Source organism: Bos grunniens, chromosome 1, assembly GCF_055505025.1.
Source record: "Bos grunniens cultivar Pamir isolate PY7600 chromosome 1, Bosgru_T2T1.0, whole genome shotgun sequence".
Lineage (NCBI taxonomy): Eukaryota > Metazoa > Chordata > Mammalia > Artiodactyla > Bovidae > Bos > Bos grunniens.
In genome coordinates this window covers 93533412-93548447 of record NC_141165.1, presented here as the reverse complement: position 1 = coordinate 93548447, position 15036 = coordinate 93533412, and the positions used below count along the sequence as shown (strand labels likewise).

The 15036-nt window shown below is 38.6% G+C and overlaps 1 protein-coding gene across 14 annotated transcripts in view; it reads right to left on the bottom strand.

Moving 5' to 3' along the window:
* IGSF11 (immunoglobulin superfamily member 11) overlaps positions 1 to 15036 on the bottom strand; it is a 260051-nt gene that overhangs the window by 50822 nt on the left and 194193 nt on the right. For 4 of the 14 annotated variants that reach the window (XM_086404698.1, XM_086404704.1, XM_086404763.1 and 1 more), the window contains exon 2: positions 11919 to 12043. The exons of the other annotated variants lie outside the window; for them this stretch is intronic. In XM_086404698.1, coding sequence (XP_086260824.1) covers positions 11919 to 12042 — 124 coding nt within the window. In that variant the 5' untranslated portion in view covers position 12043. The remainder of the gene's footprint in view (positions 1 to 11918; positions 12044 to 15036) is intronic. 14 annotated transcript variants of the gene reach the window in all.

Below are 15036 nucleotides of genomic sequence, written 5' to 3'. Positions count from 1 at the left end.
AATACATAGGTTATACATGCGTGTGCACACACACACACACACACTCTTACATATAAATCCTGCAAAACTGCAGAATTCAGTAATGGTTTTTTAAAATATTACACAGTCCTTTATAATCTCATATTTCTGTGGAAGATTAACCACTAAAAAATAGAACTAAGCAAGCATGGTATGCTTGTTTTTCTTTGGCACTTATATTTGGCAACTTATTTATAGCACTTCACAACAGATTTAATCTCTAAAATGAGCCTATTTAACTAAAAAAAAAAATTTTTTTTGAGGTTTAACAGATGTCCCAATGTTTGGTCCAGAAGAACAAGCGTTTACCTCACCTACTATTCCTAAATAAGAGTGTTATGACAGTAGTGTAAGATTGTGACTTTGTGTCCATTGCACATTATACAGAAGTGAAAAGTTTAAAACTAGAAAAACCAGAAAATGAGAAAAGCTTACTCCACTGACAAGGGCTCTTATGCAGGTAAAAGCAAGAAAGGACTATAGTCATTCTTTGGGAACCAACTTGCCCTAGTTTGCAGTCACTGTTCGCCTATTCTGGCTTAACTTTGACATTCAAGTTCAGGATTAACAGAGGTACATAAAGCATCAGGTTTCATCATGAAGAGGTCCTGCGCCCAGGCAGCTGTCGGGAAGCATGATGTCATCAGAAAAAGCATGGCATCCCAGAGCACCACTGCCTAGAAAGGAAAAGAAGTTTTAGGGTTGCAATGGGAATGACAATGTTAGATGAATGAGTGTCCCCTGCAAGACCTACTCCTTTGAGGAACAGACTGTATTATACATCTTCTCACTGCTGCCATTCCTACTCTCTGGGTACCTCTTAAAACCTACACTAGAATTCAGCAGGTCTCCCCATGAGGAATTTTGGGATGTTTTCTCACCAGTAGGTTCTCTGACTAAACAGTGAAGTCTTATTTACTGGCTCAGTTCAGATATTTACATCCAGTACTTTGCATGTCACAGGAAGATAAATTTTTATGGATCCCCTTATTAAAATATAGGGAAAGGAAAGGCAATAAAGGATTTGGACAATACAGGTTAAATGGATGAGGAATAGGGAGAAAGTATGTTAATGAAAGGTATATTGTTATTAAATAGGAAAGAGTATCACTAATTCTTTCTAGGCATGAGAAGGGAACTAAGCCAGAGTACTGGTGTGTGTGGTGGGCAGAAGACAGGGGAGGCGGGGAAGAGAAGGACGAGGCACTGGCTGGGGCTCAGGGTCTGGGAAGCATGGGAAAACCACACTCTTCATGCTCCACTCGGCCCTAAGACTCACGGGAGCCCTGGCTGACCACATTTTACACGTTAATTCAGGCAGCCAACCAAATGCCAGGCACCAGGACGAGTGGCAAACATGAGACACAGTTGCTACCCTCAAGGAATCTACAATCTAGCAGAAATACAGCTGTCAATCAACCAAACACAACAGTGATAAATGGTATACAGAAGATATGCACTTTTGATTCTCTCAGCCTATGTACAGTGCCGAGTCCTCAGGTCTCAGGAGAAATATCATGGAAGCAGGGCTGACTCATGGTCTGCAACTGCCTCACAAGAGCCCAGATGGTAAACCGGAGGGCACGACTCTTCCCTGGAGTCCTAGGACTATGTGCCCAGCGCAGAGAGTGTGTGGGCGCCCACTCTGGTTATCCAGCCCTTCCAGAGCTGCCTCAGGTTCAGAGACGATTTCAGTTGAATTTTGATCAAACGACATTCAGAGGAAGCCCAGACAGGCTGGTCGAGGGGTGTTTCCTTTGGCATGAGAAAAAATGATAGTGAACTGGAGACTGAGCAGGAGAGATAAAACTTGCCGCACAGCTGCCACTTCTCTACAAAAATTAAGCGGCTCCCTGAGAATAATGGCTTTAGAGTGAAATTTCTCCAGCCCCACTGTAGTCATAAGGAGACAAGCTGCATACAAGAACATACGTGCTTTTACCGACTTCTAAGGCAAAGTGCTCTGAAAATTATAAACCGCGCTCAGATAAGGTAATACAACAACTTTTACAACATGAGTAATACGTTCCTACCATGTGATTCTTAAATTTCTTCGCTCGTTTTCTCCCTTCCCCAAACAGCTTCCGGTTGGAGACTAGAAGCAGCAGCAGCTCCAGGCCCTAACAACTTACCCTTGTATACTGCATACCATCTTAAGTCCCGAACCCAAGAAGGCTGCTCCCCCAATGCTCTATGAGCTGGACAAAGAGTTTCACATCATTCCAACGTAATCCTTCAGACAATTCCTTGGCTATTCAAATTTGTGATTTTCAGATTCAGTCACACAAAAGGAGACTACTAGGAGCAAAATGGCTTTTGACTGAATAATTAAAAACCATAGGAGCACCGGTATACATGTGTGTCTATACACACATACACACACGCGAACATATACATATACACACATAAACAATCTGAAAATTTGGAGATAAAAATCAGTTACCTGGATTGGATACCCCAAAAAAAGAAAAAGGAACAGTATTAATAAAACTGCATGAATAAAGTAGCTGCTAAGCTGAAGATTAGGAGAAAAATAAGACTGCCACATTACCTACAATTTTCAAATGATTAAATTTTTTCCCATGGCACACAAAAAAGGAGAAACTGGAGGCCATTGTCAACCTCGTTTCCTAATGAAAATAATCTTCAAAGGAAACATCTTTATCTCACTTCTCTCCTTGAAGCCAGACTCCAGTAGGGACCATCACCTCATCAGAGAAGTGATCAATAAAGGGGAAAGTGACTCTGAGGCCAGAGGTCCAACAATCCCCACTCTGAGTAATCCACTCCTCAATTACAAGGTTATGACCAGTCTCAACATTACATCTCAAGTTATGTGTGTCTGTATAAAACACTAACAACAGACAAAAATGCCTGAAGAATGAAGGCCGAATCAGATAAACAGCTCAACTTAAAGTCCATTAGTTATTCTACTTAAGACAATCATTTCCTTGCTTTTTAAACTTTTTATTCTATACTGGAGTATAGCCAATGAACAATGTCATGACAGTTTCAGGTAGACACCATAGGGACTCAGTCATACATATACATCTATCCATTCTTCCCCAAACTCCTCTCCTACCAGGCTGCCACATAACATTGAGCAGAGTTGCCTGTGCTATTAGTAGGACTTTGTTGGTTATCCATTTTATATAGAGTAGGGTGTACATGTCAATTCCACACTCCCATCTCTCCCACCCCCATTCGTTCACCCATGGCAACCATAAATTCTCTAAGTCTGTGAGTCTATCTCTGTTTTATAATAAGTTCACTTGTATCATTTTAGACTCAGCATATAAGAGAGATGTCATATGATATTTCTTTCTCTGTCTGACCTCACTCCAGCATGACAATACCTAGGTCCATCCCATGTTGCTGCAAATGGCATTCTTTCTTTCTTTTTTAATGTCTGAGTAATATTCCATTATATATACATATGTACACCATGTTCTTTATCCATTCCTCTGTTGATGGACACTGAGACTGCTTCCATGTCTTGGCTATAGTAAACAGTGCTGAAATGAACACTGGGGTGCCTGTATTCTTTAAGACTATGTTTTTCTCTGGGTATATGCCCAGAAGTGGGATTGCAGGGTCATATGGTAGCTCTATTTTTGGTTTTTTTAAGGAACCTTCATACTGTTCTCCATAATGGCTGTGCCAATTTACATTTCCACCAACAGTGTAGGAGAGTATTTCCTATTTTTTAATTAGGAGCGGATAGGAATAGGCTTCTCCAGATGCCCATACACCAATATTTAGTGGCAAATGTTCTTAGACAAAACTGTCACTGTGCCAACTGAGATGGGAACATGGTCTGGAAGAAAAAACAATCAATTCAGGCAATATCTTTGAGGTTTGACAAAAATGACACTCTCTCACCAATCTAGTGGTGGGGTGGTACACTTACTCAGTTGGCTTTTAAATCAAAGAGTGGTCTACAAATAGTTTCTCAATTTTATAAACTGAAGCTTAAAGAAAAAAAGCATTTAAGCTGTACAGACTGCTTCAATCTTATCTTATTTACTAGCTTTCATTTCCCAGTTGTTTTAAGCTTAGGGAACTCTGAGACTGCTATTCCTACCTACAGTGAATTTTCTGTTCCTTAAAGTATCAGTCACCCAAACTGTATTCAGAAACCAAATCAGTGACCAGACGGCATTTGCCATCGTTGCTCTTCTGTCTTCTTTCATTAAGAGTCTCTTGAAAGTGTTTATTTTGGATGGCTTTGTGTGCCACCCTTTATGTGCCATTCCCTACAGAGCTCACAGATTCTTTAACTTTTCATGTAAAAGTAAAGGTAAATCCTAGATCACAGTGGCATTTTAATGTTCCATTTTTCATTTGAAGTTTTTCAGAATTTAAGAGTAGAAAGTGACCTTAAATATCATCTAATCCAATCCATTTATTTCATAAATGAAAAACTTCCCCCACAACAGGGAAATCACAGGTCTGAAATCACCATTAGTACTAGAGCTCAAGGCCCAGTTCAGTGTCTTTTCCACCATATCAGATTTATCGTACAAAAGACAGAAAAGGAAATACCCAGGAATAAATCTCAAATATTTATAAATAAGAAGTCTGAAATTTATGTTTATCTTTTGCACTGTTATTTATTTCACTATTCATTTGGACATTTACCAAATGATGGATGATAGAAAGAAAGAAAATGACTGTGAAATCAGCCCATTCTAATAATTGCTAGGAAACTTAGTTATTTTAAAGCTTTAGAATGAAAAGAGATTAAAATTATAGAAACGACATTAAAATTGGTAGTTTAAATAATTTCAATTATCTATGTTTCATGTCTCCCTACCTTCTAACGTATCAGGTCAGAATCCTCATGAAAACATTATTAAATATTCTCTAAATTAGAAAATGAAACATTAGTATTAATGTTTCTGCATGAATTCAAACAAAACAGATGTTTGAAAACTTACTCTATCATAGGGAAAATACAAAAGCTTTTTGGCTATAATTAATACCAGAATATTCCATTTATGATGATCTCATTACACTGTATAAAAATCCAAATGTATTTTTAAAAGTTCTATAACTATTTTGAGAGTTGAATTCAGTAAAAAGTATAAAGCATAAAATATATAAATGCCATGTACCATAGTTATATGCAGCTGAATCTGGTTATGTTACTGTAAAGATAAGTTCTGTTACAAGTTACAAGTAACTCAACAGCTGTTTAAGACATAAAAGTATGATTATACTAGATCAACACCTGGTCTAGATTCTGTAAATGAAGCTTAGTATAATGTACAATTAAAACATAGCATACTATTGGATAAAGCCAATGATACTACTTGAAATGGTTAGGATAAAGCTGTTGCCAACTATTAGTAAAAAAAAAAGTATATATTTTATATATATATATAATTTCTACTACCAGCCATAAAAGACCAAACAGTATCATACTCTCCCTCTCACTGTGCACAAACAGCTATAAAACAGAGCAAAATACATGAAGCAGTTGTTTTCAGAACTTGGAAAAGGGGCATCAGAACTGTAGCAAGGTGAGTCCCATGACGATCCCAGTCTCCTTCCTGGAGGCTGGCTCATCCGAGACTTAGTGAAGACAAGTTGAGTACAAGCAGAACACAGCACACTCCTTAAGCTAAGAAGGCAGACACTCAAATTTGGGGCTGCTGAGGTGGGTGGAATTTGTGGAATAAGTCTTTAAAAGCTGTAAAAAGACAGTAAAGCTGTAAAAATAATGAGTTCCAAATTCTACACAGGGTTCCCCTCAAGTCTTTGGCTGAAGACGAGCTGTGCATACAAAAGGGTGTTTCAGTGCAACTCAAGAAAGAAGAGCTTCTGGGGAGACAAAAAGAGATACTGCAGGCTGAGACAGTCCAGAAGGTTATGGCTCAGGCCTAGATGAGCCTGTTTCCAGATCTCAGAATCTAAGGGCAAACAGCATGGAGCCCAGGAGGCCAGCTGACAGAATCAAAAATCAACGGACAATGGTGGGCAGTTTGGGTGGTCCAGACATTCTAGGAGGCATGAGAGGAGGTTGCTAAAGCCTCTGCAATTAAGAAGTCTTGGGGTGGGAGGAGGGGCACCAACAGGAGTGCCACTGTGTTGCCATCTGGACAGATTTCACAGCCTTCTGTTGTACAGCCCATTTCAGATGGGCTGGTTTGCAACTAACAGTATATATTCACTCAAGTAAAATTCTTTAATGAAAAATATATTGTCTCCAAAGCCCAGAAAGATGTTTAGCCTATTTGAACATTTGTGGGTGCTGCAAGAGCCATGAGCTGCTTCTTGACAGTGTCAGAGACAGAGTGGCTCTCAGCTTATCAAACAATTTTCAGGATTGTTAACCAAGGTTGCAGGGCCCTGCACTATGTGTGGGGCAATGGCCCATGTCCTTTGTATTAGAATGTCCTGAATAAGTGCGTGAAGTGGACCTCCCTGGAGGAGAATGTCACCAAGGCAATGTCATACTTGTGCTTTTGTAGAAAGCTGGATGTGGTTACGATCTTGCCCGCAAAGTCTGTGTGCAATAATAGGACTAATGATGGACCCTGAGGAGAGCTGGCCAGAGGTGTACTATCTCCCTTCAAAGATAGAGGCATACTACACTGCAGAGGCTGTTGAAACAGACTCTGAACAACACATACTAGCCAAATCTCCAACTGTAAGCTGTTGATTAGATGGAGTCAGTAATCTCCATAATATTCGGAGGGGAGGCCTTAACAGGTAGGATCATGGTTCAAAGGTTATGACAATCCACTGCAAGGCATTCATTCTATCTGAGTTTAAAAACAGGTCAGATTGCACTGTTAAAATGTGTTAACTAAAAAGGTACAAAGCATCACCCTTTCTCTTAAAAGGTCTTATATATATGGGTTTTAGTTCTTGAGGGCTTTATTCTCATTTACATTGGGCAATATTAGCTATTTTAATCAAGGGGTGGGCAGAAATTCAAGGAAATCCTATATTTCCAAGCCAACTGTAAGTGCCAAAAATGTAATTCAATGTATCATTCATTGGGTCAAAGCATTCATGCTAATCTCAGGATATTTGGGGGCAATAAATGCTATGACCATGGGGAATTTAGGCAAGGCATTAATTCCAATGCGAACAGTAAGACATGCCTTTTTTTCTCTATTATATATCTGGTAATTTCTCTAAGAGTATAAGGGGTACTTTATTAAAATTTAACAGGATCCCCACGTTCAGGCTTACCTTGTTTAAATTTATAGGATCCTCAGGAATAACCATAATTTGAGCCCCAGCATCAATTAAGACATGAAGTGAAAGTGCCTTTCAGCAGATATTAAAGTTAATTCAGAACTTATGTTGTAGAGGCACAAAAGTCAATCAGCCTTTTTATCTTTTCATTAAATTCTTTCAGTAAACTTTGGATTTCCAATTGGGCCAAACTGAGGATCTCTGATTCAGTTTTTATTTCTTTCCCATGTATCCAGGTATCTGTTTAATGACTTTTTTCAGTGATTCCTAACATACTTCAGGGAGATTCTCTCCACCCTGCTAGAATTTTCTTCCCCCAGAGTGCCTTAAAAAAAGTATAATCAAGGTGAAGGCTCTTCCCCATGGCAATGATGGGTCAGATTTGAATTAACCCCTTGGCTTTCTCATGGAATGCCATAGGCGTTTTTCTCTATAATCCTGACATATTTGGAATGCAGCCAAACTAGTGCTTACAGGAAAATGTATAGCTCTGAATGCTTGTGTGATATCAGCAAATAACAAAATAAAGCAAATAAAATTTATAATCAGTTCAGTTCAGTCACTCAGTCGTGTCCAACTCTTTGCGACCCCATGGACTGCAGTACACCAGGCCTCCCTGTCCGTCACTAACTCTCGGAGTTTACTCAAACTCATGTCCATCGTGTCAGTGATGCCATCCAATCATCTCATTCTCTGTAATAGTTACATTTATAATCAGGAACAAAATTAAAGAACAACAAATTTCTTTAAATTGACAGATTAGCAAGAAAAATTATTTACGAAAAGTAAATAAATCCAACACTCACAAATAAGATAAAATTAGCTATATTTCATATTTTAATGTAAAACTTTTGAAACATAAATATACAGAAAAATGCACATATCTCAAATATATGCCTCTACATACTTCACCTCTTAGAGAAGGGATATAGTCACTTAATGTGAGTGTAATATATGAAATCGGGGCTTCCCTGGTGGCTCAGCTGGTAAAGAATCCGCCTGCAAAGCAGGAGACCTGGGTTCAGAAGATCCCCTGGAAAAGGGAACAGCCACCCACTCCAGTATTCTGGCCAGGAGAATTCCATGGACTGTATAGTTCATGGGGTTGCAAAGAGTCAGACATGACATAGAGACTTTCACTTTCACTATCTGAAATTAATTCACCAATAAAAATCAGTATATGTGGTACAGTCCTCAAACCCAAGGTTCAAAATAACTTAATTAGGTTGGAAGGTGAGGGGACAGTTGCCAATGAAAAAGCTTAATAAAGAGTCAGAAAACAAAGAATTCAGTCGGTTAAGTTGCTCAGTCATGTCCAACTTTTTGCGACCCCACAGACTGCATCACACCCGGCCTCCCTGTCCATCACCAATTCCAGGAGCTTGCTCAGACTCATCTCCATTGAGTTGGTGATGCTACCCAACCATCTCATCCTCTGTCATCACCTTCTCCTATGTTCAGTCTTTGCCAGCATCAGGGTCTCTTCCAATGAGTCAGTGCTTCACATCAGATTGGAGTTTCAGCTTCAACATCAGTCCTTCCAAAGAATATTCAGGACTGATTCCCTTTAGGATGGACTGGTTGGATCTCCTTGCAGTCCAAGGGACTCTCAAGAGTCTTCTCCAGCACCACAGTTCAAAAGCATCCATTCTTTGGTGCTCAGCTTTCTTTATAGTTCAACTTTCACATCCATACATTACTACTAGAAAAACCATAACTTTGACTAGACGGACTTTTGTTGGAAAAGTAATGTGTCTGCTTTTTAATATGCTGTCTAGGTTGGTCATAGCTTTTCTTCCAAGGAGCAAGCGTCTTTTAATTTCATGGCTGCAGTCACCAATCTGCAATTATTTTGGAGTGAAAAAAAACAGTCTCTCACTGTTCCATTGTTTCCTCATCTATTTGCCATGAACTGATGGGACCAGTTGCCATGATCTTAGTTTTCTGAATGTTGAGTTTTAAGCCAAATTTTTCACTCTTCTCTTTCACTTTCATCAAGAGGCTCTTTAGTTCTTCTTCACTTTCTGCCATAAGGGTGGTGTCATCTGTGTATTTGAGGTTATTGATATTTCTCCTGGCAATCTTGATTCCAGCTTATGATTCATACAGCCTGGCATTCGCATGATGTACTCTGCATATAAGTTAAATAAGCAGGGTGACAACGTACAACTTTGACGTACTCCTTTCCCTATTTGGAACCAGTCTGTTGTTCCATATATTTATTGAGTCAGGAATGGGAGTACAGATTTGTTCAGGAAAAACTGGTAATCCCCCACCCTCCAGGCACATATATTTGAGGCTACCAGCTCTTTCTAAAGAAACCATAGCCATACACATGCTCCCTCTATATTCTTCCTTTGTCTAAGGAGTAACATATGGGCTCTATCATGATTGGAAATAGAGATATAATCCCATCCACTAAGCTGAACAGCCCTAAGGAATCTATCTGTTACATCACCCCATCACCTGTTTAAGCTTCCTCCAGTTGTTTAACATAGTGAAAATTTTTTAAATCTTCATTAAATGATTAAAAGTGTTCTATTTCCCATTACACTTGGTAAAGCATTATTTGGGCAATAATAAACACTGGTTGCGGTCCATGGGGTCGCTAGGAGTCAGACACGACTGAGCAACTTCACTTTGACTTTTCACTTTCATGCATTGGAGAGGGAAATGGCAACCCACTCTGGTGTTCTTGCCTGGAGAACCCCAGGGATGGGGACGCCCGGTGGGCTGCCGTCAATGGGGTCACACAGAGTCGGACACGACTGAAGTGACTTAGCAGCAGCAAACACTGGTTACCAACACGAGATGCAGCATTATCATTATGACAGTAAAAATGTACAAGGCGATAAGCATTTTATAAATTCTATGAAGAATATTTAAGTTTCTCACTGACGTATTTTTCTGAGTTAATGGGAAATACACATAAATGCAAACACATGTATACCCCAACTCAATTTTGCCATTCTTCCCTGGAAAGACACTGGTAATGTATTCTTTGAAGTCCAGTGGGAAAAACCACCCTTTCCATTCCCCTAACCCTACAGAATTTTCTCCTCAACAAGATTCACTAATGTCCAAAGCCAACAATCACCAAAAAGCTTTCTTAAAAATACTTCAAAAACAAACGTATAGACGTCTGCTAAGGAGTGGATTAGTAGCTATAATGTAAAAATCAACCAGAAGACAAACCTTCCCGGTTCCATACTACTGTAAACTACTGGTCCACTGCCTCTGGCCTGACCAGTTCTCATGAAGGCACATGTGCATTTGTGGAAAGTAATGTGTGAATATTTTTATAAACCATTAGATCATTCTCCACAACAGAACTTTCTGTAATGACAAAACTGTTCTATATATACATTATCCAATATATTACTAGACACATGTTACTACTGAGCACTTGAATTGTAGCTAGTGAGACTGAGGAACTGAATTTTTATTTTAACTAATTTAATGTCCATGTATGACCAATGGGTAGCACAGTTTTAGGCTCTTATGTCTTTCTGTAAAGCTAAACTATTCATCATGCATATTTCCTCCATACCAGAGATTGCAAACAAGTGAGCCATGGACCAAACTTGGCTGAAAAATGGGTTTGGTTTGGTGATCACAGTATTTTATGCTCTTAATCTAAATTAAACACTTTCAGACAGGGTACTCTCCACTGGCCATTATAGCTAACATTTCTTGATTTCCCTAGACACATACACACAAAGATTAGACTTTGCTACTTATACAAAATGGAGTGGTATTATTTTTCTGATTTCTTTTCACAAAGCAGTGCACATTTATGTATTAGAAAGCTTCGTGATGTTTCTGTTTAAAATAATGATATTTTTAATATCATCTAGCCCTTTAACGAACACTAACAATGTATTAAGAACCATCCTAAGTTCACATGTAATAGATCAATCTTTACAGCCTTTAAATAAGTATTGTTACTATTAATATACAGATAAGAAAAGTGAGACAAAGAGGGCTTAAGTAATTTGCAATTCACTGCAAATAAATCACAGAGCCAAATTCTAAACATAAGAAGTCTGCCTCCAGAATCTAAGCATGCTCTTAACTACCATGCTCTTCATGCCTTACAGATGAGTTTATTTCCTCCAATCATCACTTATTTTACAAGCAACGTATTTCAAACAAAGTTTTCAATGCAGTTACTAGTCACCTCTGTTTTACAGAGTAAAAGTAATTTCTACTTTGAAATAGCAACCACCTGCTAGGAGAGGTTTCAGAGGAAAGTGCCTTCTCTACCAGCCAGAGTAAAGGAATAGGTGGTTTTGTTACCAACCAGAAGAGGACTCAAGAAACCATTATTCCATTTTTTAGCTCTAAGAAAGGACATCACCAAATTTCCTTACCTTCCTACTTTCTCTGGGCTACTGAGGCTGTTACATATTTCTGGTTTGATTAGTAGACATTAGCAAAATGAGTGATGTTGGTAGTAGCTGTACAGCTCTTTTCCTAAAGTCAAAGGTACTGAAATCCAAAACTGGAAATTCAAAACAAAATGGAAATCATAAACTTAACATTACTTATTCTATAATCACTTGCAAGTCACTTCTTTCCTCAGAATCACAAATATTTCTGCAAACTCCTCTATAATATTTCACAAGATACGGAACTTTTAAAAAATTCAAAGTTGCATAAAAGAGGGGTTAAAGTTCACAACTCACCTTGCCACTGATGAAGATCATTGCTGTTCTTTAATGAAGGAAGAAGGGAGAAAAGTTGATAAATGTGGCAGTGGACCAGCATCCAGAAGACATCATAAGTACCATCACTGTGGTCACTACTCATGCTTTAAGAGGGAAAATCAAGAGGGGATGTAGGTGTATTTTGTGATTAAACTTGGTAATTTCATTTTTCCCTTTCCTTACTTTATCACAATGTACACATAGATGTCTTATATGAGAGCCTAGGGATCTTGCAGTAAGCAGTGCATTAATCTCCAACATTCCAAATCAGTGAAAACCACAAAACGGGTGTTATAAGAGGAATCACCTCGCACTAGTCAGAAAGGTCATCATTAAAAAGAATCTGCAAGCGATAAACGCTGGAGAGGAGGTAGATAAAAGGGAACCCTCTGCACTATTGGTGGGAATGTAAATTGATACAGCCACTATGGAGAACAGTATGGAGATTCCTTAAAAAACTAGAAATAAACTACCATATGACCCAGCAATCTCATTACTGGGCACATACCTTGAGAAAACATAAATGAAAAAGACACATGTACTCCAGTGTTCATAGCAGCACAATAGCTAGGACGTGGAAGTAGGCTAGATAGATCTCCATCAATAGATGAATGGATAAAGAAATTGTGGTTCATATATACAATGGAATATTACTCAGCCATACAAATGAACAAATTTGAGTCAGTTCTAGCGAGGTGGATGAACCTAGAGCCTGTTATACAAAGTAAGTCACAAACAGAAAAATAAATACTTCATATTAATGCATATATATGGGATCTAGAAAAATGGTACTGGTAAACCTACTTGCAGGGAAGGAATGAGACTCAGGTATGGAAGAATGGACTTGTGGACACAGTGGGGGAAGGAGAGAGTGCGATGAATGGAAGAAGGTAGCATCGACATATATAGACTACCATGTGTAAAATAAACTGGTGAGAAGTTGCTGTATGACACAGGGAGCCCAGCCTGGATTCTGTGATGACCTAGAGAGGTGGGGTGGGGGCAGAGGGGAGGGAGGCTCAAGAGGGAGGTGATATATGTACAATCATGGCTGATTTGCATTTTTGTATGGCAGAAACCAACACAACATTATAAAGCAGTTTTCCTCCAATTAAAAATTAATCTTAAAAAAATAGCAAAAAAGGAGCAAAATAAAGAACATTATTACAAAGGGATATGTGCATATTCACAAAAGTAACCTCAAGAAATGAAAACATTTGAGAGCCATGATTGCTTCTGCCACTGGAATGATTCAAAAATGGAGAACACTAGATTTAAGTGCAGTGAGTAAAAAGCTGAGTTAATGACAAAATCAGATGATGACCTGAAGGATTAATAAGCATACTTTAAAATAAATATTCTTCAACACCTTCACTATTACAAAAGACGTTATTATAACAGTAAAATGAAGTACAGATGAACAGAGAACAGATATTTATCACGGGTAAATTTTGTCCTTAGCGCTGAGTTAAGCATGGTGAGGAACACAAAAGCAGCAAATGAGGACTCCCTACATAAACAGAAGTAAACATCCCATTTCATATGTTCCAAGTGCTAACTCCCCTCTTTCCTCCCAGCAGTAATTTTACTTCTGCTGAATGCTATGGACTGCAGAGACACCTGCAAAATGTGTGCTGAGAGAGAGAACTCCACTTTACTAAAAAATAAAGTTGGATATACCAGATTTCACTGGATGTTAAAGATTGGAGGCAATGTCTGGATTAGGTAAGAAACGAAAACAGGCTATCTGCCCTCCGACATGTATGAAGATTTTTCTTTAAACAAGGAGTCAATTTTGATTCTATCTGGTTCTCTATCGTGAACTGCAGGCCATGGGGCTCTGCTTAGAGAAGATCCAAGCCCCTAGGTTAAGATGTCTGACTCAGATTACATACGCTGCCAGACATCAGAAAAGGAGAAAACTGACAGGACTTAAAAATTCAATTCAACAGCAAAGAGGTAGGACCATACTCCACACAAGGCAAACAGCAATAAATTCCTCAAAGAAATATGTCAAGAGTTATTCTTCCTGAGTAATAGGTGAGGAATAATATTCCAAGATATGTGACTCTGCCCAAGAAGTGACTACCAAAGCCATTCTGAGCTGGCCATCTGAATTCATAGAGGAAAGTAATTAATATCAGGAGAGGTCCCTCAGAGAGAAAAGACAGACAGTAGGTGGCCTCAGTTTTTAGGAGAGGACGGATTGGAAAACCTTGATTAGATAGAACAGTTGTGTGTGTGTGTGTGATGTGATGTGTGTGTACATAAACATACATGTGTGCACACACATACATGTGTGCACACAGGTTGGTATTTTAATTGTTGCTGTTGTTTTTTTATTAAGAAATAACAAATGTGTGGAATGAAAAGGCTATATTCAGGTAATGTAGCTCAGCCTTTAATCAAGGCTTAGGTAGATAGATTTCATTGCTCAGTTGTGTCCAACCCTTGCAGTCCATTGACTGTAGCCCACCAGGCTCCTCTGTCCATGGGATTTCCCAGGCAAGAATACTGGAGGGAAATGCGGGGGTTGCCATTTCCTTCTCCAGGAGATCTTCCCAGACCAGGGATCAAACCCAGGTCTCCTGCATTGCAGGCAGACTACCGACTGAGCCACCGGCTTAAAGGATCACTAAAATTAACTATCTACTACCTAGTGTTTTGAAACTGTTCCTATTTCCTGGCCAGTAATACCAGTTCAAGGAATCTATCTCAAGGAAACAATCAAAGATGCAAAGATTTACAAAGAATTGTATCACAGGATTATTTAAAATGGTGAAAATTTTAAAACAACCTCGATGTCCAGCAACAGTCCAAAGAAATGCTGCCTCAACAAACTATTACACAATTTTTTAAAAAAAATGCTTCTGAAAAACATTTAGGGAAAAGGGAAAATGATCACGTTCTAATATTAGGTAATAAAAAACAAAATATGTAATTCTATAAAAAGCAGTGTGTTAAATTTGTACATATAAAATTTATACCATACGACTATGTAATAATGCATATATATCCACATCCAATAAAAAATTATTAGTTCTGATGACTGATTTATTATTTTTAATAGCATTTGTTTCTCCTAGCAATTCAGATG